The 26,477-nt window shown below is 45.2% G+C and overlaps 2 protein-coding genes and 1 pseudogene across 2 annotated transcripts in view; 1 reads left to right on the top strand and 2 right to left on the bottom strand.

Annotated features, from left to right (window-relative positions):
* Nucleotides 1–1,111, bottom strand: part of LOC141121772 (uncharacterized) — a 188,089-nt gene extending 186,978 nt beyond the window's left edge. Inside the window, exon 1 of the mRNA XM_073611490.1 lies at nt 968–1,111. Within this exon, the coding sequence (XP_073467591.1) occupies nt 968–1,111 (144 nt within the window). The remainder of the gene's footprint in view (nt 1–967) is intronic.
* LOC141121752 (uncharacterized) overlaps nt 1–26,477 on the top strand; it is a 617,570-nt gene that overhangs the window by 82,605 nt on the left and 508,488 nt on the right. The window lies entirely within an intron of this gene.
* The window catches only part of LOC141121739 (uncharacterized), a 473,317-nt pseudogene continuing 455,803 nt past the window's right edge, over nt 8,964–26,477 (bottom strand).

The following is a 26,477-nucleotide window of genomic DNA, read 5'->3' as shown; positions in this document are numbered from 1 at the left end:
ATGTTGGAATGAACATTTGTCCTCATCGTGCTGTTACCATAGACTGCTGTCTGTTGGGCTGGACCTTGTAGTGCACATTACTGGTGTGTGATTTTTATTTCAGTGCTAGTAGGAGGACAGCAGGGGGGAGGGGTTTGTTCTCTTGGTCTATTTTGTATTCTGCAACATAATTCTAGAACGGTGAAATGGTGAGGTGAAGGCTTCCTTCACTTGCTGGCAGAAGGTCTTTAAAAGAGAAGTATGATTTTTTTTTTTCAGATTCATACTTACCTAGGTGGATGAAGCATCGGTCCCCCGGCACCTCTTCACTGAGAACCGAGCGATCTAACATCTGCGATGGCTCGGTTCTCACAGCTCCGCCCCCCGCACTCACTGGAGCTGTGGAGGGGCTGGGAGCGGCCATCTCAGTCTCTCAGTGGCTCGCTGAGAGACTGAGATGGCCATGATGATGCGGTGCCTGGACTGATTCCAGTGATGTCCCCAGAGAGAGGACTTCAGCCCGCTCTCTGCTGAAAACAGGTCACAAGAGTGCAAAACAAACTGCACTCCTGTAACCCATAGGAGAAGCCCAGCCAAGTGATCTCAAGCTGGACTTCTCCTTTAAGGAGGTGAGAAAAGTATGTGCAGGTGGGGTGAGAGGACCATCAGAGACCAACAGCCTGTGTGGTGTAATAATTGCCCTTTGTAGGCCATGTATGGTCAAGAAGGTCATTGTCTTGTCTATTTATTGTCAGTGCTGTTTGTTTAGAGGAACATATTACTAGAATTTATCTCCAAAATGAAGAGAATGTTCCGGCCCCGTAAGTGGGGAAATGTTCTGACCCTGAAGGGGTTATTCTATATTTCCACACTATATATGTGTGTATCATCATCTGCTGGAGATAAAAGACATCACAGTGACTATGGAGGAAGAGGACGGACATGACGGGGGGTTACTGGGTGTAAATAGAAAACAAGATCTTATTACCTCCTCTACTGCCTCTTCCAGCAATGTCTTCTCTCTACTTCCTCCTGACTCACCTCTCACCCGGGACTTCCTGTCTGTAGCTGACATCACTTCCTGTCTGTATTCCATAGAGACTTCCTGTCTGGGTAGAAGTAAGAACACCATCTTGTGGAGTTCAGAGGAACTGCAGCCCCAAGAAACGTCTCATAATAACCATGTATAACAGGGCAAAGTTAAAAACATAACTCCCGAAATTGAATTTTTTGGTGAAGAAAATGCAAACATATATCAAAAAGCATAAAAATATATATATCAGTCAACTCATAATGAACATGTTAAACATAAATTGCAAGGATGTAATGTTTACATAGAAATAGTGGTGGAGATCTCTCCAAGTAAGAACACTTCCTCGTATATGCTTATATATATGAAATAATTAAATGTGAAAAAGCTGTAAAACCAGGGCTTTTTTTCAGGGGGAACTTGGTGTTCCACCACCTCTGGCTTAGACCCTTTGGTGCCTGCTCACCACAATCACTTGTAAACACAGAAGTCTGGTTTCTGTGTTTACAAGTGACAGCTCTGCACTCTGTATGTAATGCAATCCTGTTATTTAATGCCCCTTTAAGATCCTCCTACTGTTTTCGTGAAATTTGACTGAACACACCCACTATTTGATGTGATTTGGAGGGTGTGTGTAGGGGGAGGGGTTTTGTGGGGCCCTGGTTAAGTTCCAGCACCTATTGTTTGAGAAAAAAAGCCCTGTGTAAAACAATATAAAAATATATAGACTGAGTCATCCACTTCAGCCATAAAGGCATTGTGATTCAAGATCTTCTAGATCACATAGAAGGAGGACTCATCGATATTTGTCACAACTTTTTGAGATGGGAACGAGGGACACCTATTAGCAAAAATATGTAGGCATCGGACACAGCCCCTGCCACGCCCCCTTAATGGAGAATCATACAAAAAAAATAATTGGTTAAACCCACAAGTGCTTTTTTACCACTACTATTCCTTTACACTGGCTGTTAAAATTTACAAATGCAGCAATTTAGAAATTGGATGAAAGGTTTAGCACTGGGAAACAATTTTTGAAAGATAAAAAGTGCATTTTATATACAACTATATAGATCAGACCAAAATGAGGGACAAATGAGGAGGAAAGAGGGACAGAGGGACATTGTTCCAAATCAGGGACAGTCCCTTGAAATCAGGAACAGTTGGGAGCTATGCATCAGTGATTTCATACATTTGTTTGGAAGGATAGAACAATCCTCAGAAGGGAGCATGTAGGATGACAGGAAAGTCTCCTGACTGGTGAGATCCAAAAGACATCCCAACTCTCCCACATTTCGGCTGTGGCTCCCTGACACCCGCAAGTGCCACGCAATATCCCGATAGCAGGGCCGATTCTGGGCAGGTGTGCGGGGTGCACTCAGGGGCGGCGATACCGCTAGGCAAAACTAAGCAGTCGCCTAGGGCGCAGCCACAACCGCTGGATTACCTACTCTCCATTGGGAGGAGAGAGGGCACTTGAAGCTTGTGAGTGCTTGTGCGGCTGTGCCTCATCCTCTACCCCTCCCCTACCCGGTGGCTATGTGATCAGTGGCATAGCATGGGGGGGAGGTAGGTGGGGCACCACCCTGGGGCCGGGTGCAGAATGTAAAGGGACGCTGTTGTACTGTCCCCAGTGTGATGGCCATTTAGCGGGGGCAAATAGGCACAGCGCTAGTGGCACTACAGCAGCAATGCGCATCACCCTTGGGGTGCAGTTGGGCATCCATCGCCACACACAGCAGTAATCAGAGATTCGAGGGCAGATAGGTGGGGGGTACCTGAGAGAGCCCAGGACTCGGAAGAAGAGCTCCTCCGGCACCGCCTCTTCCTCCTAGACCCTGCCTCCTGAGGAGGCGAGAAGCAGCTGGGCAGGCGCAGCATACCGTACCCCTTGCTTCCAGAGCAGCATGGATTGCTCAAACTTCCTCCGCTCTCTAACGTCACATGAGGCCCGGAGCGAGGACTGTCCTCTGCGGACAGGCTGATTTGGGACACAGAGGACAGGCAGGAGCAGCTGACTGGCAGAAAGGATCAAAGCAGACTGGCATTGAATGGAAGGTACCGTACCATCAGGTCATCATCATACACACACAGGTCTGCAGGCTGCAGATCTGCAGACAGATTCTAGTACAATGGGACAAAGGGGGGACTGCAGATAGGGACAGCTCTTGGGGTCTCCCAAGGGGGCTCCCCTCTCTCAGCCCCCTCTCTCAGCACCCCCTCTCTTTTAGCCCTTCCTCTCTCCTCTCTTAACCACCCTCTCTCTCTCAACCACCCTCTCTGTCAGCCCCTTCTCTCTCAGCCCCCCTCTCTATTTGCCCCTCTCTCTCTATCTCTCTCAGCCCCCCTCTCTCTCAACCACCCTATCTGTCAGCCCCCTCCCTCTCTATCAGCCCACCCTCTCTTGCTCACCCCCCCCCTCTCTGTCCACCACCCTCTCTCTCTCTGAGCCCCCAATAATGTTTTGAATAAGCGGAGGATTTTCATGGTGTTTTTGTAGTTTGTCTGACAACACATTTATAGGGCTGCCAATAATCGGTTGTAGAGCATGTAAATGTGAGGATGAGTACGCTGCATATGCAGCTGCACTGCACATGAGATCTGGGTTTGGGACTCTGGACATGAGACCCCTTAAAGATTGGCAGATATGGTCAGAGGGTACAGTAAGGTGTATTCTTTTGGAAGGTACTTTTGATGTCTGGAGGTACAAGACCCCAGAATAAAAATACCTTGGAAGTAGTTCAGCTGTGGCTTCAGAAATCTGTAATGGTGAGTGAGTTGATGGATGTATAGTACACGTTTGTGTGATTAAAAATATACAGGCCTGTTTTTGAATTTTGTGTGGCTGGTCAATGCAAAGATTTCGAGATGCTCTTGTGTTTTTCAAATTGTATTTTTTTCTATCGCTAAAAGAGTGAGCATTCCATCTGCTCGTTTTTATTTTTTCATTTTTGTTTTGGGAACTATGAAATATCTCCCCCACATTTGTATCTAAATGTTTGTCTCATGTTTTAGTCCTCTCAATGTTCGTATGTAGTAACATGAAGAATATGTTTGAACCTACCGCGACAGCCCTCTTACGTGTCGCGGCTGTTGTATTTTAGTAAAAACGTGAAAGTAAGATTTATAGAGGGTTTAGTTATTATCGGTTTTGTGGAATGTCAGTGACAATTTACCAATGTACACGAATGTTGTATTGTTTACCATTCTTTGAAGGATAGAGTAACTCTTGTTTATAAGTATCTTTTCAGATCCAAGGAGTTTCTGAAAGTGTATGTACATAGAAAGCAGGTGTATAAGAAGGTAAAAGTATCATAGGCCGTTTCACTGTTTCATTGGTTTTTTTTTTCTGCACCATTCTAAACCCTGAGTGTCTTCCTCCAGTTTGTAATCAGGAGGAAAAAAGGGGGGGATGAGAGTGGTGAGGATGACAAATTTTCAAACCAATAATACTAACCGCTCTAATTCTAGCCAAGTTTGTAACCTAGTAGAAACGACAGGTTCCACGACTTTTTTCCTTTGATGGAATTTGAGTTAGCAGTCTGGTGAAGGACGCTCCCATAAGAACCTTTTTTTCAATGGTTCCAGGTATTACACCCCAGATGGTAAGATGCAGTGACCACAGTCATTAAGTTCCCACATGTCTGGGTTATTGCCATATGAGGTTTGTTTGGAGGTCAACCAAAACCAGTGTTGTACTTTCCTCAGCAGCTGTCAACATTCTCAGCTGATGGGATAGGTGCAGTCACTGTAATATGACCTTTAAAAGGTCCACCACAGGGTTCATGAGTCCCTCCTGGACGATGACACAATAACCAGTTTACATTCTTTCTAACCAGGTGACTGGGTCGTTGTAAAGAAGCTTGAGGGACAAGACCAGGCCAGCCACTGCAAGAAGCTGCTCAACTACGCCAAAAGGATGAGGAGTATCTTTGTTTATTTATATTTTTAAAGTGTATTTTCCAACTAGCTAAGAAAGCGAACAGGACACATGGTGCGGTCCTACTCTGAATCTCCACTGAGCTCTAGTGCCCCAGCGATGACGGAGGTACATGCTATATGTGAGGTTCATATTGGTGTGAGGAGTTTTGACAAACTAGTAAAATCCCAACAGACACCTGTCAATAGAACTTAATGATAAATTTCTAAAGGGTAAAATGAATTATAATTTTAACAATAGCTCTGGTTCTTGCCAGCTTTTTTGGACAACTAGATTAGCCCACAAGTGTGCTTCAACTTTAGTTTGGTATTAATGCAGATCTACAGCTTATAAGGTAATTTCCCTAAGGCAAGAGGTTCATGTGTGCTGGTGAAACTCGTCCCAGCATCTTATGTCACGGCCGAGATTGCGGATATTACAGTGGGGGAGATGTGGATATTACAGTGGGGGAGATGTGGATATTACAGTGGGGGAGATGTGGATATTACATGGCGCTAGGATCTGATGGCGCGAGAGAAGGTAAGAATGGCAGGGACAGCTAGAAGGGAATTGCTTGTACACGGTGGGGGCTTGAGCTTATGAAACGATTAAACAATTTCTCATCCATTGAGGATGGGATGTTTCATGTAACTGTTGAAGCTACAAGGAAGTTCCCACAGTCCAAGAGGGGTTTCTGGGAATTCATAACTAAAGATTGTTATACCTGGATTGAGGATACCAGTGACAAAGTTCAGGCCCATATGGATAAGGTTAGATCCCTGCAAGGCAAAGCCAGAGCTATAGCTAGTGAAGGTTGGAATCCTTTTAAGGGCTTATCTAATCATGTTGTTTTTATTTATCTTCCTTCTATATGTCGTGATGAGGTGCTCCTGTCGCCTGATTGGACGAGTGAACAGAGCCCGAGCAGATGACCACATCTTCCTCACCGAGATGAGACCCCCCGAAGCCCAGCCCACGTACAAGACACAGAGGATCCCAGACCGACCGGCGATTACTACAGCTCACCATGTCGTGTCCTCCCTATAAGTCATTCCTCCTGAAGAACAGAGTCTACATGTCAAGCTGTGTTTTCCTTTTTTATGGACTCATATGGACTGTAAGGACTGATACATTTCCAGGTGTAAGAAGAAGATCAAGATTCATCGAGGGACACATGGGAGAATATGACAAAGAGGAGGAGCTGTTGTGGAAAATTTTATGTTGTCAGATGCCTCCCAGTGTCAGTTTTGCTATAATACGCTCATGCGAGGGTATTCGCACATACAGACGTTGGTGGAAGACCATTGGATGGGGAAACCTTCCCTTGGACATGGCGGATCTGTTTGCTCTTTTAAGGTTGTTTGTTTATGCCTCACCAAGGAACTGGCCACTCCATGGTGATCGCATTTAAACTCCTAAGTAAGCAGATTTGTGTACTTGGGAACTATAGTATAACCATACAAGATTATGGCCAACTGAGCCATAATGTAGTATGGCTCGAATCACTGGTAGCAGTGGGAATGTGCACACGGTTGTGTTCGAAACCATGTGCTTGCCGCATGGTTTTGCACACCACCATCTGCACACGTCACTACTGTATTTCTATTTGAATATATGCATGTGTGTCATTGGTTCTTTTGAATGAATACAAGTGTCTGATTGGCTGATTCTGAAGTCAGCAGCCTCTTTTGTTATCCATGTGTTTAGTATAAATAAAAGCCACTTGGCTACCTGTTCAGGATTTGTACTGAGCTTGAGGTGATACCAACAACTGTTTGTGTTACTTGGAGAGATAAATGAGCGCGCTTTCCCGGCATTATATAAGAGAGCTTTTTGTGCCTTTAAGCGCAGAGAAATTATATGCTTATAGGGAGAAGCTTAGATTTTCCTTGACAGAGACCTACAGCACAGCTGTTCTAGATTGTTGGTGGTTATCTTCATGGTATAATTAGGTCCCATGGAAAGGTTTCTTATGTTATCTGAATGCAACATTACCTATGTATTGCTGTTTACTATACATTTTCGTATTATGTGTTGTTTTTAAGTGTTTGTTAAATACTTTTTTTTATACACTTTACCTTTTACGTTTGAGGTGTGACTCTTTAAAAGTCCCCCGGGCTAATTTGTTTTTGTTGTGGTAATTCTAGCACCAGACCTCCTCCGTAACACTAAACTGATGACCTATAGGGGGCTTTTAAAGCATTCCATATAGAAAATATAGGGTACTGAAGTTTGTGACCATTTCACATGAGCACACAAATTTAAGGTTTGATATGCTGTGTATTTATTTAACTTAGTGTGTTTTTTACTAAAATTTTGCATTTCCACGACCTTTGCGTTAATATTGTGTGGCATAAAAAATTGAAACTACCACTATTTTATTCTCTAGGGTGTCTGCTTTCAGAAAATGTATCATGTTTTGGGGGTTTTATTTAATCTTTGGGCCTAAAATTATTTTTAACTCCTTGCTGTCCGGCCTATAGCAGAATGACAGCCAGGTGGGGGTTCCATTATTCTGACTGGACGCCATACAACGTTCCAGAATAATAAGCTGCTCGGGCGCGTGGCAATCGGTGGTGTGTTGTGTCGTTCTGACATGCCGCATCTCCAATCTTGGTAAGGAGCCTATGTCGTAGGCTCTTTACCATGTGATCAGCTGTGTCCAAACAAAGCTTATCACATGGTATCCAGGAAGTGCCGGTTATCATCTTTCCTTTATTCATGCTGACAAGGTGCGAGTAGAGGACAGCCAATCAGCGGTTCTCCTGACAGGGGAGGGAGGGCCTGCACTGATATTCAGAATTGATTATCAGTACAGGCCCATCAGTGATGATCGCCATTGATGACCACCAGTGACCCACCAGTGATGCCAATCAGTGCCCATCAGGGATGCCAATCAGTGCCGACCAGGTATGCCAATCAGTGCCCATCAGGGATGCCAATCAGTGGCCATCAGTCCTGCATATTAGTCCCTTCTTATCAGTGCCCATCAGTAAAGGAGAAAACTTTCTTATTTACAAAATTTTATAACAGAAACTTTTTCAAAATTTGTTGTCTTTTTTTATTTGTAGCACAAAAAATAAAAACCCAAGTAGTGATCAAATACCAAAGCTCTATTTGTGGGAAAACAAAAGATAAAAATGTCATATGGGTACAGTGTTACATGACAGCACAATTGTCATTCAAAATGTGAGAGCGCTGAAAGACGAAAATTGTTGTGGGCAGGAAGGAGGTAAAAGTGTCCGGTATTTAAGGGGTTAAACATGTGGGCAAAAAAAAACCCTGCAAAACTAGCTGTGGCAATGAAAGGGTTAAATGAAACGTTCACCTTTGGGAAGATGGTACATGTTCCTGTTCCTGCAGCAGCTCAGCGATCCGAGTCCTCTGTGTGACAGCAGTGTGGGTAGAAGTTCCCTGTACCGGATGTCACTTTATGAAATGGCTGTGCCATTCATTCACAGAGTTCTGTCCTTTGCTGATGTCAGCTTGTAGTTTTCAATGAACTCCCACACTGCTGCTGAGCTCTCTGGTAGATGAGAAACAAGGAGATTGTCATAAGGGACTAGGAGATTGTCATACGGGACAAGAAGTTTGGAACCCCAATTTAGTCCCTTTCACAAAATCACACCCCTGGAACTGTTTCTTACATGATGAAGATCAGCCATGGAGTATATCTGAGGTGTATATCAGGGTGTGCTTCTTCCCCACATGAGAGCTGTGATGTCCAGCAACATTCATATAGAAGACATTTCCCACACATAAGGCACTAATACACCTCGAGAGTTGTGTGGGATCCCTGATGTACAGGAAGACAGAACTTCAGTGAGGAACAATTCCCTCACTCGGGACAGGAAAGTGGCTTCTCCCCGTGTGAGATTTCTGATGTTTGTAAAGATTGAACTTGACTGAAAAACATTTTCTGCACTCAGGACAGGAATACGGCTTTTCCCTCGTGTGTGATCTATGATGTGTGTGAAGCTGGGACTTCATTGAAAAACATTTCATGCACTCAGGGCAGGTAAGTGGCTTCTCCACCGTGTGAGATCTCTGATGTCTATTAAGAGTGGAATTGTCTGAAAAACATTTCCCACACCCAGGACCAGAATTCGGCTTCTCCCCTGTACGTGTGAGATCTCTGATGTTTGTAAAAACTGGACTTGACTGAAAAACATTTCATGCACTCAGAACAGGAATATGGCTTCTCTCCCGTGTGAGATCTCTGATGTGTGTAAAGCTAGGACTTCATTGAAAAACATTTCCCGCAATCAGGACAGGAATACGGCTTCTCCCCGTGTGAGATCTCTGATGTGTGTGAAGCTGGGACTTCATTGAAAGCCATTTCCTGCACTCAGGACGGGAATACGGCTTCTCCCCTGTGTGAGATGTCTGATGTATGTGAAGATGGGACTTCTGTGAAAAACATTTCCTGCACTCAGGACAGGAATACGGCTTCTCTCCCCGTGTGTGATCTATGATGTGTATTAAGCTGGGACTTCATTGAAAAATATTTCATGCACTAAGGGCAGGAAAGTGGCTTCTCCACCGTGTGAGATCTCTGATGTCTATTAAGAGTGGAATTGTCTGAAAAACATTTCCCACACTCAGGACCGGAATACGGCTTCTCCCCTGTACGTGTGAGATCTCTGATGTCTGTAAAAACTGGACTTGACTGAAAAACATTTCCTGCACTCAGAACAGGAATATGGCTTCTCTCCTGTGTGAGATCTTATATGCACATTAAGACCGGATTCAAAATGGAAACATTTCCCGCACTCAGGACAGGAATACGGCTTTTCCCCTGTGTGAGATGTCTGATGTATGTGAAGATGGGACTTCTGTGAAAAACATTTCCTGCACTCAGGACAGGAATACGGCTTCTCCCCCATGTGAGATCTCTGATGTCTGTAAAGATGGGACTTCACTGAAAAACATTTCTCACACTCAGAACAGGAATATGGCTTCTCTCCTGTGTGAGATCTTATATGCACATTAAGACCGGATTCAAAATGGAAACATTTCCCACACTCAGGACAGGAATACGGCTTCTCCCCCGTGTGAAATCTCTGATGTTTGTAAAGACTGGACTTGTCTGAAAAACATTTCCTGCACTCAGAACAAGAATACGGCTTCTCCCCCGTGTGAGATCTCTGATGTGTGTGAAGCTGGGACTTCACTGAAAAACATTTCCCGCACTCAGGACAGGAATACGGCTTTTCCCCCGTGTGAGATCTCTGATGTGTGTGAAGCTGGGACTTCATTGAAAAACATTTCCCGCACTCAGGACAGGAATATGGCTTCTCCCCCGTATGAGATTTCTGATGTCTGTGAAGCTGGGACTTTATTGAAAAACATTTCCTGCACTCAGGACAGGAATACGGCTTCTCCCCCGTGTGAGATTTCTGATGTGTGTGAAGCTGGGACTTCATTGAAAAACATTTTCCGCACTCAGGACAGGAATACGGCTTCTCCCCTGTGTGAGATCGCTGATGTCTGTGTAAATGGGACTTCTGTGAAAAACATTTCCCGCACTCAGAACAGGAATACGGCTTCTCCCCCGTGTGAGATCTATGATGTGTGTGAAGCTGGGACTTCATTGAAAAACATTTCCCGCACTCAGGACAGGAATACGGTTTCTCCCCTGTGTGAGATCTCTGATGTGTGTGAAGATGGGACTTCTGTGAAAAACATTTCCCACACTCAGGACAGGAATATGGCTTTTCCCCTGTGTGGGATCTTTTATGAACATTAAGATTGAATTTAAAACTGAAACACTTCTCGCATTCAGTACAGGAAAAGATCTTCTCTGTTGGAAGGACGGCACCGTCCCTCACAGTCTGAGGTTCCTCAGGATAAGAGGAATGCGATGGTCCATCTACACTGTGTGGTGCCGGATGGACATTTGAGGTAGTCGGGTTTTCTCCTGGACTAAACTGTGTGATGTCCTCATCTTCTACTTTCCAGTCTGGAGACAAAGTGAGAGAATCCTCTGAGGTTTTCTTCATTTCCCGTCCATCTATTAAAATAGAGATAAAAAGATTATTACTAGACATGAGCAGATTGTTTCACCTAAACCAGGACTCCGCCCACATCAGGCAGCTTTGTCTCTGAGGATCTTATAATTCCCTCAAGGTAACTAGTAAATGGGTCCTCTGTAGGGTGGCAACTAATGATTATTTTCAGAATTGATTAGTTGGCCGATTATTGTTTTGATTAATGGACTAATTGGATAAAAATCTCAAAAAAAGGTTGGTGTATAATTTAGTTAATATTATTGAATCTCTATATACAGCGGTAAATATAAATATCCAGATATATAGTTGGATATTTAATCCACTCTGAGAATAACAGACAGATAGATGTTTTATTAGAGGGAGAATCTGCTATATATCAGAATCAGAGATCAACATTATTAAAATGTAAAAAAGAGGTAAAACGCTGTTTTGCAGATGATCAGACAGGAGTGTAATAGGGCTGGGGAAAAAATCGATTGAAATCTTGAATCGAGTTGAGAGGTCAAATCGATTCAAAATGTAAACAAATCAATTTTTTTAGATATTTTTTTTTTTACCGCGCCGGTCCTGAGGAGCTGCGGGCAGGAGTTTTTAGGCAAGGCCGCAGCTTAGTCCACGAGGCCAGACGCCGCGGACTAGACCGAAGCCGCAGCCTCGCCTAAAAACTCCTGTATGCAGCTCCTCAGGACTGACGCGGTGTCCAAAAAAAAAAAACTGAATTCGAATAATGAATCAAGTTTTTTTTTTAAAAATCACATTTTTTTCTTTGAGAAAATCTCTCAGCCCTAGAGTGTAATATAATATGATGGATGACAGACTCCCTTGTCATAGACAAGTAGGTGGGTACAAGCTCCCTGCACCTGATGTCACTTATGCTGGCCAAACACACTCATTTTTCTTTCAAAAAAACATTCATCCAATTTTGTAACCATTAGTGGGGTCAAATCGGCGTCCATTTTCCACCACAGTGACGGGAAAATTCAAAGGAGCAGAACAGAAAACTTTTCTCCATCAAACAAATTTTCACATCGTGTATGTGTTTTTTTTTCTCAGAAGTTACATTTATTTTAAAATTGAATTAAAAGCAAGTGGAATTTCCAAACTATACTTGTCCATTCATCAAATGTAATAATAATTTTCATTCATATATTTGTGCGAATATTCGTCCAAAAATCGATCCATGTATGGCCAGCATAGGACATTTAGTAGCAGCAGCGTGATTTTTTAAAATCATCTGTTATGATGGGGTTAAAAAATATTCCTTTATATTGCAAAAACAACTGATAATTTCTACTATAAGGGATTAATTTATACTGTGAAATAGTGAAAGTAATATATCTTATATCATATATATAATAATAAATATACCCAAAAGTAGGATATATGGGGATTTTAGCTGGAGTCACACATGGAGATATATGGAGGTTAGAGGGGGGAGGGGGGACTTTAATATTAAAGTTGTACTCAAAGCTGAGACTTTTTTCATGGATAGAATAATTTTATATATAATGCACAATACTAGTAAACTTTTAGTTTATATAATAGTAATGCCTTCTATCACCTCCAGTCTATAAGCCTAAACCTTCTCTGGGGTTAGATGCTGATCTTCCCTGCACTAAGACCTTAAAGTCATTGTAAATGTTGGATTTCTTTTTTTAAAATAAACTTGTCATACTTACCTGCTCTGTGTAATGGTTTTGCACAGAGCAGCCCTGATTCTCCTCTTCTGGACCCCCCCCTGAGACTGCCTTCAGAGTTCCCCTATAGGAAGCCACAAAGTATAGTATAGAGTTCCCAATAGGAAGCTACAAAGTATAGTATAGAGATCTCCTATAGGAAGCCGCAAAGTATAGTATAGATTTCCCAATAGGAAGCTACAAAGTATAGTATAGAGTTCCCCTAAAGGGAGCCGCAAAGTATAGTACAGAGTTCCCCTATAGGAAGCCACAAAGTATAGTTTAGAATTCCGCTATATGAAGATAAAAAATTTCTGATTTTAGAATCACTTGCTTCCTTCTCTTGCCCAGGACTACATGTACCATGAGGAATTGCTCCTCAGGCCAATTAATTGACTGACCAACTAATCAATTATGAAAATAGTTAACAACTATTTTCATAATCAAATATATTAAACAATGAGAACTGTCTTTTATAGGAGTGACAGTGATAAGGGTATTAAAGGACGAGCGTCTCCACCCCCTCTATCACTCATTGCCATCTTCCCAACACAAGAAGTCCTACATTTCCTTATTTAGTCCATGATTTAGTCATGAATAACAATGGGGCTGAGCCCCACCAGAGGTCAGAGAGTGAGGATGGGGGGAGAACAACCAAGATGAAGACTGGACTGATCCTGAAGATCACCATCATTGGGTTATTGACTCCTCCCTAATTATCACTTTCTGTTTAAGGTTCCAAAGTTGGAGGATGTTATCACATTACTATCAACATGTAAAAGTCTGTGCTCCAATCACATCATCAGATATAAAATGTCCAGCTGGTAGGAAATGGGTGCAAAAGAAGTCAGGACTATGTAATGTACAATTTATTGTATAAGATACAACAGTTATGATTTTATAGTATCAGAATAATGTAATGTACAACATAGAGTATATAGTGCAGGGGTCAGTAGTATGTAATGTACAATATAGAGTATATAGTGCAGGGGTCAGGAGTATGTAATGTACAATATAGAGTATATATTGTAAGGCGGCCCTCAAATTTTCCACTCGCCTGCCCACATTTTACGAGTGGAAAATTATGGCTGCTTCGGAGGAGGGGGGCGAGCACCACCAGCAGGCGGGGGTTGAACGGGAGCCGTAGTCCCAGCCAGGGGAAGAGAGGAGAGAAAGAGTCGAGCTGGCCGATCATCAGAGAGAGGGGATTGCCCGCTGTAACAGCTTTCATTTGAATATCTGGGTTCCTGGCGCGGCTCACTGTCACATACAGCTCCGCCTCCTCGCCCAGCACCGCTCACGTCACACAGTCCCGCCTCCTCGCCCAGCGCATTTCATAGACAGAACATCGGTCCAATGCTGGGAGGTGCCGGGTGAGGAGGCGGGACTGTGTGACGTGAGCAGCAAGGAGGTGGGACTGTGTGAAGGTGAGCGGCACCGGGAACCCAATAATTCAAATGAAAGCTGTTACAGCGGGCAATCCCCGCTCTCTGATGATCGTCCAGCTCGACTCTTTCTCTGCACAGGTGAGACTGTACTGACGGGCACAGGTGAGGCTGTATTGATGGGCACAGGTGAGGCTGTATTGATGGGCACAGGTGAGGCTGTATTGATGGGCACTGGTCTCGCTGTATTGATGGGCACTGGTGAGGCTGTCCGGAGGTGCACTGATAAAGTTGTTGTTAATATTTATTTTTGTGACTTAATTCTGCATAAAACATTTAAGTGTGATTTCCTGAGATAATTTATGAGGGTGTGTTTAGGGGCGGAGACTGGTTGGGTTGGGTAGAGCAACTAGTGACGAGTAACCCTTAAGGCCTGGTTAGTAACTCAGGACTTGAAATTTTGAGCCCTGGTGTAAGGGTCAGGACTCCTAATATTGGTATTCAGTAATCAGTGGAAGAATAAATGTTTACATGAGACAAGTTGCAGAGGTCCCACACCACTGCCTACCATCTCCTGAGACTGCACTCAGCAAATAACCAAGCAAGTAATCCTGGGAGAATTGTTCTGTCAGAGATCTTGCCATACCTGGGTATGGGGCAGAAGACCCAAGACTTATTCTCCAAGTGTCTAGGTCTGGTAACATCCAAATCCAAATTTTTCTGCCAGCTGAACCCCAGAATCTCCATAAATCCAGTCTAGATACATAAATTGTGTCTGTAGCACAGAGACGGAAGATTATCCGAGAGAAATACAGGAAAACAGGACGGGGAACACAGTTCAGGAAAGTGACCAGGGGATTACAGGCTGATATCACCCAGTCCCTGTCCTACTCTGGACCAATCAGTGAGCAATATGGGTGGAGGAATGTATTTAGGGTTAATGACCCACCTGTGCTAATCTCTGTAGGAGTGTCCTCCTCTATAAATGTCCCCGTTATTCCATCCTCCTCCATAGACTGCTGATCATCCCTCACATACCTCTCTTCTTCTTCTTCTGCTTTAACCTCAAATTCTATATCGATTGGATCTCCACTCTAGAATCAAGAAAATGAAAGTGAATATCATCTGTAAGATATAAGCTTTATTATTGTGACATCACATAGAAAATCCACACATCTCTATAATTGTGTTTGATAACCTCTGTCCCACCAACCTTGTAACAGTGAGGGATGGTGTGACCTTCCTGTGTGGAATCCCGGGAATACAGAGGATGGGGACATCTCTCTGGTGGCTTCCTGGTATTAGGTGGCTCCATCATATCCTTGTGTCCTTCTGAAAACTCCCCCATCACTCCATACTCCTCATCCTCCTCTTTATACTCTTCTTTAACATCAATATTATCATCCCCGAGATTTCTACTCTGAATACATAACAAAACATTCATTGTAAGAAACATGCTGTGTATAAATCAGAACTACCAATAAATGTCAATCATCTACCTGATGATGGCGAGGGATGGTGTGACCTTCCTGTGTGGAATCCCGAGAATACAGAGGACAGGGACATCTCTCTGGTGGGTTCCTGTAGCTGGATGACTCCACCATGGTGTCCTGGTACAGATCTTTGTGTTCTTTTGGAAAATCTGATTCTTCCATCACCCCATCCTCATCATCCTCCTCTTTTATCTCTTCTTTAACCTCAACTTTAGACTCTCTCAGGTTTCCACTCTGAATATAGAATAAAATGACATCAATTGTAACAATGCAGATAATGTACAGATCCTAATGATACTATCAGTGATTGTTCCTCATCTACCTGATGATGGTGAGGAATGGTGAGACCTTCCTGTGTGGAATCCCGGGAATACAGAGGAGGGGGACATCTCTCTGGTGGGTTCCCATTACTGGATCCATCTGTAGGAAACACACACACTGACTGAATACATTGTTTCTATGTGTTTATCAGATGATGGGGGATCTAGGTGGAGCCTCCGTACTGCTCTCTCCTTTACAATAAAGTCTCCTCTTACCCGGTGATGTGAGGGGCGGCTGATTGTCCATCATGACGTCCTTGTAGAGATCCTTGTGTCCTTCTAAATACTCCCATTCCTCCATGGAGAAATAGACAGTGACATCCTGACACCTTATAGGAACCTGACACACACAATGATACAGTCACCATCCAGACACATCCCTTGTCTGTTACTGGATAATGTCCCAGAATTCCCAGCACCGCTCACCTCTCCTCCATGATCTCTCTGGTGACTTCTAGAATCTTCTTTGTATTTCTCTATTCTATCAGGGAGGGAGGTGGAGGCAATGTGATGGTCATATGATCTCCAGACTTCATAGGAGGAAAACTCTAAATCCGAACACAAATAGTAAAATGAAATGATATTCCCAGAATCCTCCTCACCTCACCATTCAGTTTTATGAATTTTATTAAAGCCCCACTTCACGGTGAGGTATAATTTACCCACACAGGACCCCCACACTATGCAGGTTAAAAGCTTGCTGCAGGCATTCTGATGTCATTACATACAATGCAGGACCAACAGTCCTAATTTGCTAGTGAGGATGCCAAGGCTTCCCCCACATCCTAAGAGCATAAAAAAAAAAAGCAGATGGAGGGACATTGGGAGGAGGAGCTGTGAGATCAGTGTGGTGTCATAGGACATAAAGACTCTCAATGGAGGGAAATTTGGAGGGTGAGATTTGAGGGGTCCTCTATATGAGGCTCCTGTGCAAACCAAATTATTGTTCCTGTGTGTGTCCTACCTCTCCTAAACTAAAGAGTGAACTTTGACCTTTGCCATACAGAAATCTGTCAGGAATCTGTGAAAGTAAGCTCTCATGTGATCAGGTGACGTGCGGAGGAACGGAGTGTAAATAGCAGACAATTTTCTCCAGAGCTCCTAATGATGGGGATGGATTTTTCTGAGTGCTGGTGCCAAGTTTCCACCCCCCAGGATCACTGCAGGTGTGGAGAAAAGCTGTGTAAGAGGATATGGAGGAGGGATGAGGAGGAGATCCAGGAATCAGGATAAAGGTCAGGACAAGCAATAGATGAGCGCATCCAAGAGATGAAGCCGGGGTCACTACACAGAACATCAATCCAAGGAAACAGGCAGGATGAGGAATAGGGATGAGCCGAATACCCCCCGGTTCGGTTCGCACCAGAACCTGCGAACGGACCGAAAATTCGCACGAACGTTAGAACCCCATTGACGTCTATGGGACTCGAACGTTCGAAATCAAAAGTGCTAATTTTAAAGGCTAATTTGCATGGTATTGTCCTATAAAGGGTTTGGGGACCCGGGTCCTGCCCCAGGGGACATGTATCAATGCAAAAAAAACTTTTAAAAACGGCCGTTTTTTCGGGAGCAGTGATTTTAATGATGCTTAAAGTCCCTGCACAAAATGTCATTTTTAAAGGAAAAAAAGTCATTTAAAACTGCTTGCGGCTTTAATGTAATGTCGGATCCTGGCAATATGGATGAAAATCAGTGAGACAAATGGCATGGGTACCCCCCAGTCCATTACCAGGCCCTTTGGGTCTTGTATGGATATTAAGGGGAACCCCGCACCCAAATTAAAATAAGGAAAGGTGTGGGGCCACCAGGCCCTATATACTCTGAACAGCAGTATACAGGCGGTGCAAACAAGACAGGGACTGTAGGTTTGTTAAGTAGAATCTGTTTGTAATTTTGAACGGGTACATTTTTAACGTGTTTAGCTCCAGCCAAAAAATCTTTAAGCTTTTTGGAAAACATAGGGAAGGGTTATCACCCCTGTGACATTTGTTTTGCTGTCTGTCCTCCTCTTCAGAAGATTTCACCTCACTTTTTGTCCCAATGACAAATGTTTTTTGAAAATTTGGGGTTTTTTGTGGAACAAGGATTGTAAAGCATCAGTGGAAAGGAGAAATGTTTTTCCCATATTAACTCTTACAGGGGTGAATTTCCCTTCCTAGGGTTAGATTTCATCTCACTTTCTGTTGTCTCCTTCCGTTTGAAAGTAGGAGTCGTTTGTAAGTTAGATGTTTGAAAGTAGGGGCCTGCCCTATATACTCAGCAGAAATTTGGGCCTTAGGTGTTGTTGTGGCCACAACACTGTAAGCCCTCACAGGGCCCTGCTGTGAAATATTAGATCAAGAATTGTAATTACATGCCCCTGTTGAACAGGGGCAGAAAAACTGGGCCTTTGGTGGTGGTGGTGATGCTGGTGCCACAACACTGTAAGTCCTCACTCGCTCTTGGTGGGCGCAGAAATGGGCCCTGCTGTGAAATATTAGATCAAGAATTGTAATTATATGCCCCTGTTGAACAAGGGCAGAAAAATTGGGCCTTTGGTGGTGGTGCTGGTGCCACAACACTGTAAGTCCTCACTCGCTCTTGCTGGGCACAGAAACAGGCCCTGCTGTGAAATATTGGATCAAGAATTGTAATTACATGCCCCTGTTGAACAAGGGCAGAAAAATTGGGCCTTTGGTGGTGGTGCTGGTGCCACAACACTGTAAGTCCTCACTCGCTCTTGGTGGGTGCAGAAATGGGCCCTGCTGTGAAATATTAGATCAAGAATTGTAATTACATGCCCCTGTTGAACAGGGGCTGAAAAATTAGGCCTTAGGCACTGCTGCTGGTGGCACAACACTGCAACCCCTCACAGATACTCTAGTTGGAACGCAGGAACGAGCCCTGCTGCAAAGTATTGCATCAAAAATTGTAATTACACACCCCTATTAAACAGGGGCCGAAAAATTGGGCCTTAGGCACTGGTGGTGGCGCCCAGAACCAAAAATGTTCTTACAAGCTATCAGCATGATCATTGAGGAGGAAAAGGATAATTACTCAGGATAGTCACTCAACATCAGCATAGGCAGTCTTTGAAGGGATCTGAGATTTCAAAAAACATTATTCGGTTAAATCAGCATCAGGTGCTTGGTAGCTGGTGGTGATCTAAGACTGATTCATTTTTATGAAGGTCAGTCGATCGACCGAGTCGGTGGACAGACGCACCCTGTGATCGGTTACAAAGCCTCCAGCAGCACTGAATGTGCGTTCCGAAAGAACGCTGGATGCAGGACAGGCCAGTAGCTCAATTGCATACTGTGCAAGCTCTGGCCAGTGATCCATCCTCAAGACCCAGTAACCCAGAGGATTTTCGGTGGGAAAGGTGTCCAAGTCAGATCTTGCCCCTAGGTATTCCTGCACCATGTAAAACAGACGCTGGCGATGGTTGCTGGAACCGATCATACCTTGGGGCTGCGGACCAAAAAATTGTCTGAACGCATCGGTCAGATGGCCACCTTCTCCACCGCTCCTTCTTTGACTGACCGAAGCCTCAGCAACACGTTGTCCAGAAACAGGAGTTTGTAGCCTCCCAGTCTCTGGGAACAGCGGTGCAGCAGCTGGGGCAGGGAAATTTGCCTGGTACAATCTGACGTCGGTGTACCCAAAGCAGATTGCCCACAAGTACTTGGCTGTGACACACCTAATTCTACACCTTCATTCCTCTCAGTGCAGGTCTCAGAGAGGACTGAAGGTATAGTGGGGTTGGAGATCTCAGTTGATGAGGAGCAAGGAGAGGTCCTCTTTGTTCTTTGGTGTGGGTCTTTTAGATACGCTTGCCAACGAACTGCATGGCAGGTCAAGATATGTCTGGTCAAGCATGTGGTACCCAAGCGGGAGATGTTTTGGCCACGCGAGATACGCTTGAGACATATGTTGCAAATAGCAGCGGTGCGATCTGATGCACTCGTCTCAAAAAAGGCCCACACCAAAGAACTTTTTGAATAACGCGCAGAGACTGCAGCGCCCTGCACATGTGGAGCTTTGGGGTGTGATGCAGTCAGTGTGCTGCCCTTAGGCTGGCCCCTGGAGGGCATCCTGCCTCGTTGGTAATGTGCCGCCTCCTCCTCCTCTCTCCTATCAGGCACCCATGTTCAGTCAGTGACCTCATCATCCCCTCCCTCCTCATCACTGGAGAAAACCTGGCAGTATGCTGCAGCAGGGGGAGCATGACTGCCAGATTGCTGTCCTTCTTGGGCACCCCCTCTGTCCGTACTCACGTTACTGCCTTCATCGAGCTCAGTATCATCATCAGAGCCTTCCAAACGCTGGGCATCCTCTGGAGCATGTACCCAACACTGTGGTCAAACAGTTCGAGGGACTCCTCAGGAGGACATGGTGGGGCTAGGGAAGGAGTCACTGATGACATTGAGCCGAGGGAAGAGGCCGCTGCTTTGCCAGCATGGGCATGGGTGAGAGAGGATGAGGAGGATGAGGATGGCTTGGTCATCCACTCGACCAAGTCTTCCACATGTTGCGGCTCAACGCGGCCAGCTGCCGAAAAAAAGGCCAAGAGTGTCCCACGGCCACGTGCTGATGAGGATCCATCGTCTCCATGACCAGCACTAGACACAGAGCCTGCTTGCCCTCTTTTATTGGCTTGTGACTGTCTGCCTCTCCTTCTTGGCCTTCCATACATACTAATGGCCTGTAGCTGCACTAAGCTGGGATATATATATATATATATATATATATATATATATATATATATATATATATATATGTACTGATACTGCAGCTAGCAAAATCAACTGCCTGCCTGTAGTATGAGAACACCACCAACCTTCTACAGGTAGCTTTAGCTGAACACTGTGCAGAGCTCGCAAAAAACTAATTTGTAGCTTTTTTGGCTGCCTGCGGTAGTGATAGGATCAGGAAAACACCACCAACCTTCTACAGGTAGCTTTAGCTGAACACTGTGCAGAGCTCGCAAAAAAATAACTTGTAGGTTTAGCTAAACACTGTGAGGAGGACGCACCACACTAACTTGTAGTTTTAGCTGAACACTGTGAGCAGGACGCACTACACTAACTTGTAGCTTTAGATGAACACTGTGCAGAGGTCTCACTACACTAACTTGTAGTTTTAGATGAACACTGTGCAGAGGTCTCACTACACTAACTTGTAGTTTTAGCTGAACACTGTGAGCAGGATGCACTACACTAACTTGTAGCTTTAGATGAACACTGTGCAGAGGTCTCACTACACTAACTTGTAGTTTTAGCTGAACATTGTGAGCAGGACGCACTACACTAACTTGTAGCTTTAGATGAACACTGTGAGCAGGACGCACTACACTAACTTGTAGCTTTAGATGAACACTATGAGCAGGACGCACTACACTAACTTGTAGCTTTAGATGAACACGGTGCAGAGGTCTCACTACACTAACTTGTAGTTTTAGCGTGTGAGCAGGACGCACTACACTAACTTGTAGCTTTAGATGAACACGGTGCAGAGGTCTCACTACACTAACTTGTAGTTTTAGCTGAACACTGTGAACAGGACGCACTACACTAACTTGTAGCTTTAGATGAACACTGTGCAGAGGTCTCACTACACTAACTTGTAGTTTTAGCTGAACACTGTGAGCAGGATGCACTACACTAACTTGTAGCTTTAGATGAACACTGTGCAGAGCTCGCAAAAAAATAACTTGTAGGTTTAGCTGAACACTGTGAGGAGGACGCACTACACTAACTTGTAGCTTTAGATGAACATGGTGCAGAGGTCTCACTACACTAACTTGTAGTTTTAGCTGAACACTGTGAGCAGGACACACTACACTAAATTGTAGTTTTAGCTGAACACTGTGAGCAGTACGTACTACACTAACTTGTAGCTTTAGCTGAACACTGTGCAGAGGTCTCACTACACTAACTTGTAGTTTTAGCTGAACACTGTGAGCAGGACGCACTACACTAACTGCAAATAGTCTAGCTGCCTGACTGTGGTACTAATAGGATAAAAAGAACACCAGCAATTTTCTTCAGGTAGCTGTAAATACTGTAACAAGACAAGCCTCCCTGTCAGTAGGAAGATAACAGGAACGGATCTAGCTAAACTGAATACAGTGTATATATATATATATATATGCAACACCTGGGATGCATATATATATACACAATACACTGTAAGTGCAGCTAACTCTCTGATTGTCCTGCCTAATCTAGCTAACTCAAATGAAATGACACTGTCTCTCTGTCTATCTATGTATCTCAACGCCGGAACACACACTACACAGGGCTGCCGTGCAGGCGGCCTTATATAGCGTGGGGCGTGTTCTAAACCCCCTGAGCCATAATTGGCCAAAGCCACCCTGGCTTTGGCCAATTACAGCTCTCTCTACCGACGACGCTGTGATTGGCCAAACATGCGGGTCATAGTGCATGCTTGGCCAATCATCAGCCAGCAATGCACTGCGATGCCGCAGTGAATTATGGGCTGTGACGCGCCACACGAATTTGGCGCAAACGGCCCATATCCTTCGGAATTCGACGAACGATCGAACAGCCGATGTTCGAGTCGAACATGGGTTCGACTCGAACATGAAGCTCATCTCTAATGAGGAATAGCAAGAAGGAGCTCAGAGACAAATGAGAATATTGCTCAGCCAATGGGAGATTATCTCAGCATGACTTACATAATGAAGGAGATGAGGGGGAGGGGGAGGGGGGGAAGTCACTTATGGTGACCATAGAGACATGGAAATTCAGCTGGTTCAGCAGGGATCGGTCACATTTCATCCATGTGTGGTCACTGCCGGATAAAAGTCACTCGATCAGCGGCTGCAGCCAATAGCTTCTTCACTGATCTGTGTATTCTGAGAGCGGAGGAGCGCCCCCCATTGTCAGAATACAATAGTGCAGAGGGGAGGATTCCCCCATCTCCCTCCAATGTGTTGTGTTATGTATAAACCTTAACACATATGAATTACACAGGTTCTGAGGCTAATTTAATGCAGATAAAGCACCAAGTGAGTTTAATTACCACCTTAATCAGCCACAGAACCTGTGTAATTAATTTGTGTCCGGGTTTAAAGGGATGAGGTGACAACCTGACTCTGGCTGAACGATAAAACTGAACCATCTATGACCAGCTTTGGAAGCAAAATATATTAATCATCAACTGATTCCCCTGAAGGGGTTAATCTACATATTACCTCCTCTGCCGCCAAATCCAGCAACGTCTTCTTTGTGCGTCCTTCCAAATGGAATGTCCTGTGTACATGACATCACTTCCTGTCTGTATTCCATAGAGTCTTCCTATCTGGGTAGAAGTGAGATCACCATCTTGTGGAGCTCAGAGGAACTGCAGCCTTGAGAATCAAATCATAGTGTGAACACAGCCTTGTGCTGTGTGTATGTACTGTATATCCTTCCCCTTTCTCTCCTCCCTGAGTGTGTATGAAGAGGCGGAGCTCTGAGTGTGTATGAAGAGGCGGAGCTCTGAGTGTGTATGAAGAGGAGGAGCCCTGAGTGTGTATGAAGAGGTGGAGCTCCTGAGTGTGTATGAAGAGGCGGAGCTCTGAGTGTGTATGAAGAGGCGGAGCTGAGTGTTTATGAAGAGGCAAAGCTCTGAGTGTGTATGAAGAGGAGGAGCTATGAGTGTGTATGAAGAGGCGGAGCTCTGAGCGTGTATGAAGAGGCGGAGCTCTGAGTGTGTATGAAGAGGCAGAGCTCTGAGTGTGTATAAAGAGAGGCGGAGCTGTGAGTGTGTATGAAGAGGCGGAGCTGTGAGTGTGTATGAAGAGGCGGAGCTGTGAGTGTGTATGAAGAGGCGGAGCTCTGAGTATGTGTGAAGAGGTGGAGCCCTGAGTGTGTATGAAGAGGCGGAGCTCTGAGTGTGTATGAAGAGGCGGAGCCCTGAGTGTGTATGAAGAGGCGGAGCTGTGAGTGTGTATGAAGAGGCAGAGCTCTGAGTGTGCATGAAGAGGAGGAGCCCTGAGTGTGTATGAAAAGGAGGAGCTCTGAGTGTGTATGAAGAGGCGGAGCTCTGAGTGTGTATGAAGAGGCGGAGCTCTGAGTGCATGTGAAGAGGCGGAGCTCTGAGTGTGTATGAAGAGGTGGAGCCCTGAGTGTGTATGAAGAGGCGGAGCTCTGAGTGCGTGTGAAGAGGCGGAGCTCTGAGTGTGTATGAAGAGGTGGAGCCCTGAGTGTGTATGAAGAGGCGGAGCTCTGAGTGTGTATGAAGAGGCGGAGCTCTGAGTGTGTATGAAGAGGAGGAGCTCTGAGTGTTATGAAAAGGCGGAGCCCTGAGTGTGTATGAAGAGGTGGAGCACCTGAGTGTTTATGAAGAGGCAGAGCCCTGAGTGTGTATGAAGAGGCGAAGCTCTGAGTGTGTATGAAGAGGCGGAGCTCTGAGTGTGTATGAAGAGGCGGAGCTCTGAGTGTGTATGAAGAGGCGGAGCCCTGAGTGTGTATGAAGAGGCGGAGCCCTGAGTGTGTATGAAGAGGCGGAGCCCTGAGTGTGTATGAAGAGGCGGAGCTCTGAGTGTGTATGACGAGGCAGAACTCTGAGTGTGTATGAAGAGGCGGAGCTCTGAGTGTGTATGAAGAGGCGGAGCCCTGAGTGTGTATGAAGAGGCAGAGCTCTGAGTGTGTATGAAGAGGCGGAGCTCTGAGTGTGTATGAAGAGGCGGAGCTCTGAGTGTGTATGAAGAGGCAGAGCTCTGAGTGTTATGAAAAGGCGGAGCCCTGAGTGTGTATGAAGAGGTGGAGCTCCTGTGTATGAAGAGGCGGAGCCCTGAGTGTGTATTAAGAGGCGGAGCTCTGAGTGTGTATGAAGAGGCGAAGCTCAGAGTGTGTATGAAGAGGAGGAGCTATGAGTGTGTATGAAGAAGCGGAGCTCTGAGTGTGTATGAAGAGGCGGAGCTGTGAGTGTGTATGAAGAGGAGGAGCTCTGAGTGTGTATGAAGAGGCGGAGCTCTGAGTGTGTATGAAGAGGCGAAGCTCTGAGTATGTATGAAGAGGCGGAGCTCTGAGTGTGTATGAAGAGGCGGAGCTCTGAGTGTGTATGAAGAGGCGGAGCTCTGAGTGTGTATGAAGAGGCGGAGCTGTGAGTGTGTATGAAGAGGCGGAGCTCTGAGTGTGTATGAAGAGGCGGAGCTCTGAGTGTGTATGAAGAGGCGGAGCCCTGAGTGTGTATGAAGAGGCGGAGCTGTGAGTGTGTATGAAGAGTCGGAGCTCTGAGTGTGTATGAAGAGGAGGAGCTCTGAGTGTGTATGAAGAGGAAGAGCCCTGAGTGTGTATGAAGAGGCGGAGCTCTGAGTGCGTGTGAAGAGGCGGAGCTCTGAGTGTGTATGAAGAAGTGGAGCCCTGAGTGTGTATGAAGAGGCGGAGCTGTGAGTGTGTATGAAGAGGCGGAGCTGTGAGTGTGTATGAAGAGGCGGAGCTGTGAGTGTGTATGAAGAGGAGGAGCCCTGAGGCGGAGCTCTGAGTGTGTGTGAAGAGGCGGAGCTCTGAGTGTGTATGAAGAGGTGAAGCCCTGAGTGTGTATGAAGAGGCAGAGCCCTGAGTGTGTATGAAGAGGCGGAGCTGTGAGTGTGTATGAAGAGGCAGAGCTCTGAGTGTGTATGAAGAGGCAGAGCTCTGAGTGTGTATGAAGAGGCAGAGCTGTGAGTGTGTATGAAGAGGCAGAGCTCTGAGTGTGTATGAAGAGGCGGAGCTCTGAGTGTGTATGAAGAGGCGGAGCTCTGAGTGTGTATAAAGAGGCGGAGCTCTGAGTGTGTATAAAGAGGCGGAGCTCTGAGTGTGTATGAAGAGGTGGAGTTCCTGCTGGAACAGCGGTCGGAGGAGGAAGCCATGTCTAGGAGGGAGACTGACAGAAAGCGCAGCAGACTTGCAGGAGTGAGCGAGGAGGATCCAGTTCCTTTGCCATCGGAGGTGAGGAGAGTGTGAAGGATGTTGGTGACTCTGGTAGATGAAAAGCTGGGAGTCATATTGCTCTGGTGAGTGGGGAAGCACTACTAAGGGCGTGCCCTCACCATCATGTGTAGGTGGAAGAAGGCATGACCATTGGGTGGAGCCTTCGACGGTGACGTCATCACGTTCGTTCCTTCCGAGACGGTGGATGGGCGCGCGACATAGGAAGTAGTGGGAGACCGATGGTTGTATCGCAACTCCGGCTTATTGTATCCACACTGCCTGTTTGCTGATAGATGACTCCTTTCTTGTAAGTGCAATACTTATGTTTAATTCAATTTTATTATCAACGTACTACACAATGGAAGTCCTTTTCGCTTTGTGTTTCTAAATACTTATAGCAGCAGCGGGAGTCTTGGATTTTCCACAGGGGTTTGAGGGATACCATACTTCTCTAAGGCTGGGCGAGACTGCTGTGGCGGTCATCGCTTTCTGGTAAGCAGCTGGATGATCTGATCTGGATGCACTTTGTTTGTTTTGAAGACTTCTTCTTTCTGCAATTAATTTTGCTCATCTAGTTGGATCTAGTTGTTTTTTAAGAATCTATGGACTTTTTTCCTTGATGGGACCCTGCTTTAGTTTTTCTTTTTTTCACTTTTTTCTTTTTTTCACTTTGGTATTTTCTCACCAATTTTTTATGTATATTTATATTCATATATGTATGATTATATTAGCGCTGCATTTTTTGTTGGATATTTGCACTTT

This window comes from Aquarana catesbeiana, unplaced genomic scaffold (assembly GCF_042186555.1).
Source record: "Aquarana catesbeiana isolate 2022-GZ unplaced genomic scaffold, ASM4218655v1 unanchor229, whole genome shotgun sequence".
NCBI lineage: Eukaryota > Metazoa > Chordata > Amphibia > Anura > Ranidae > Aquarana > Aquarana catesbeiana.
This window is presented reverse-complemented; position numbering and strand designations above follow the sequence as displayed.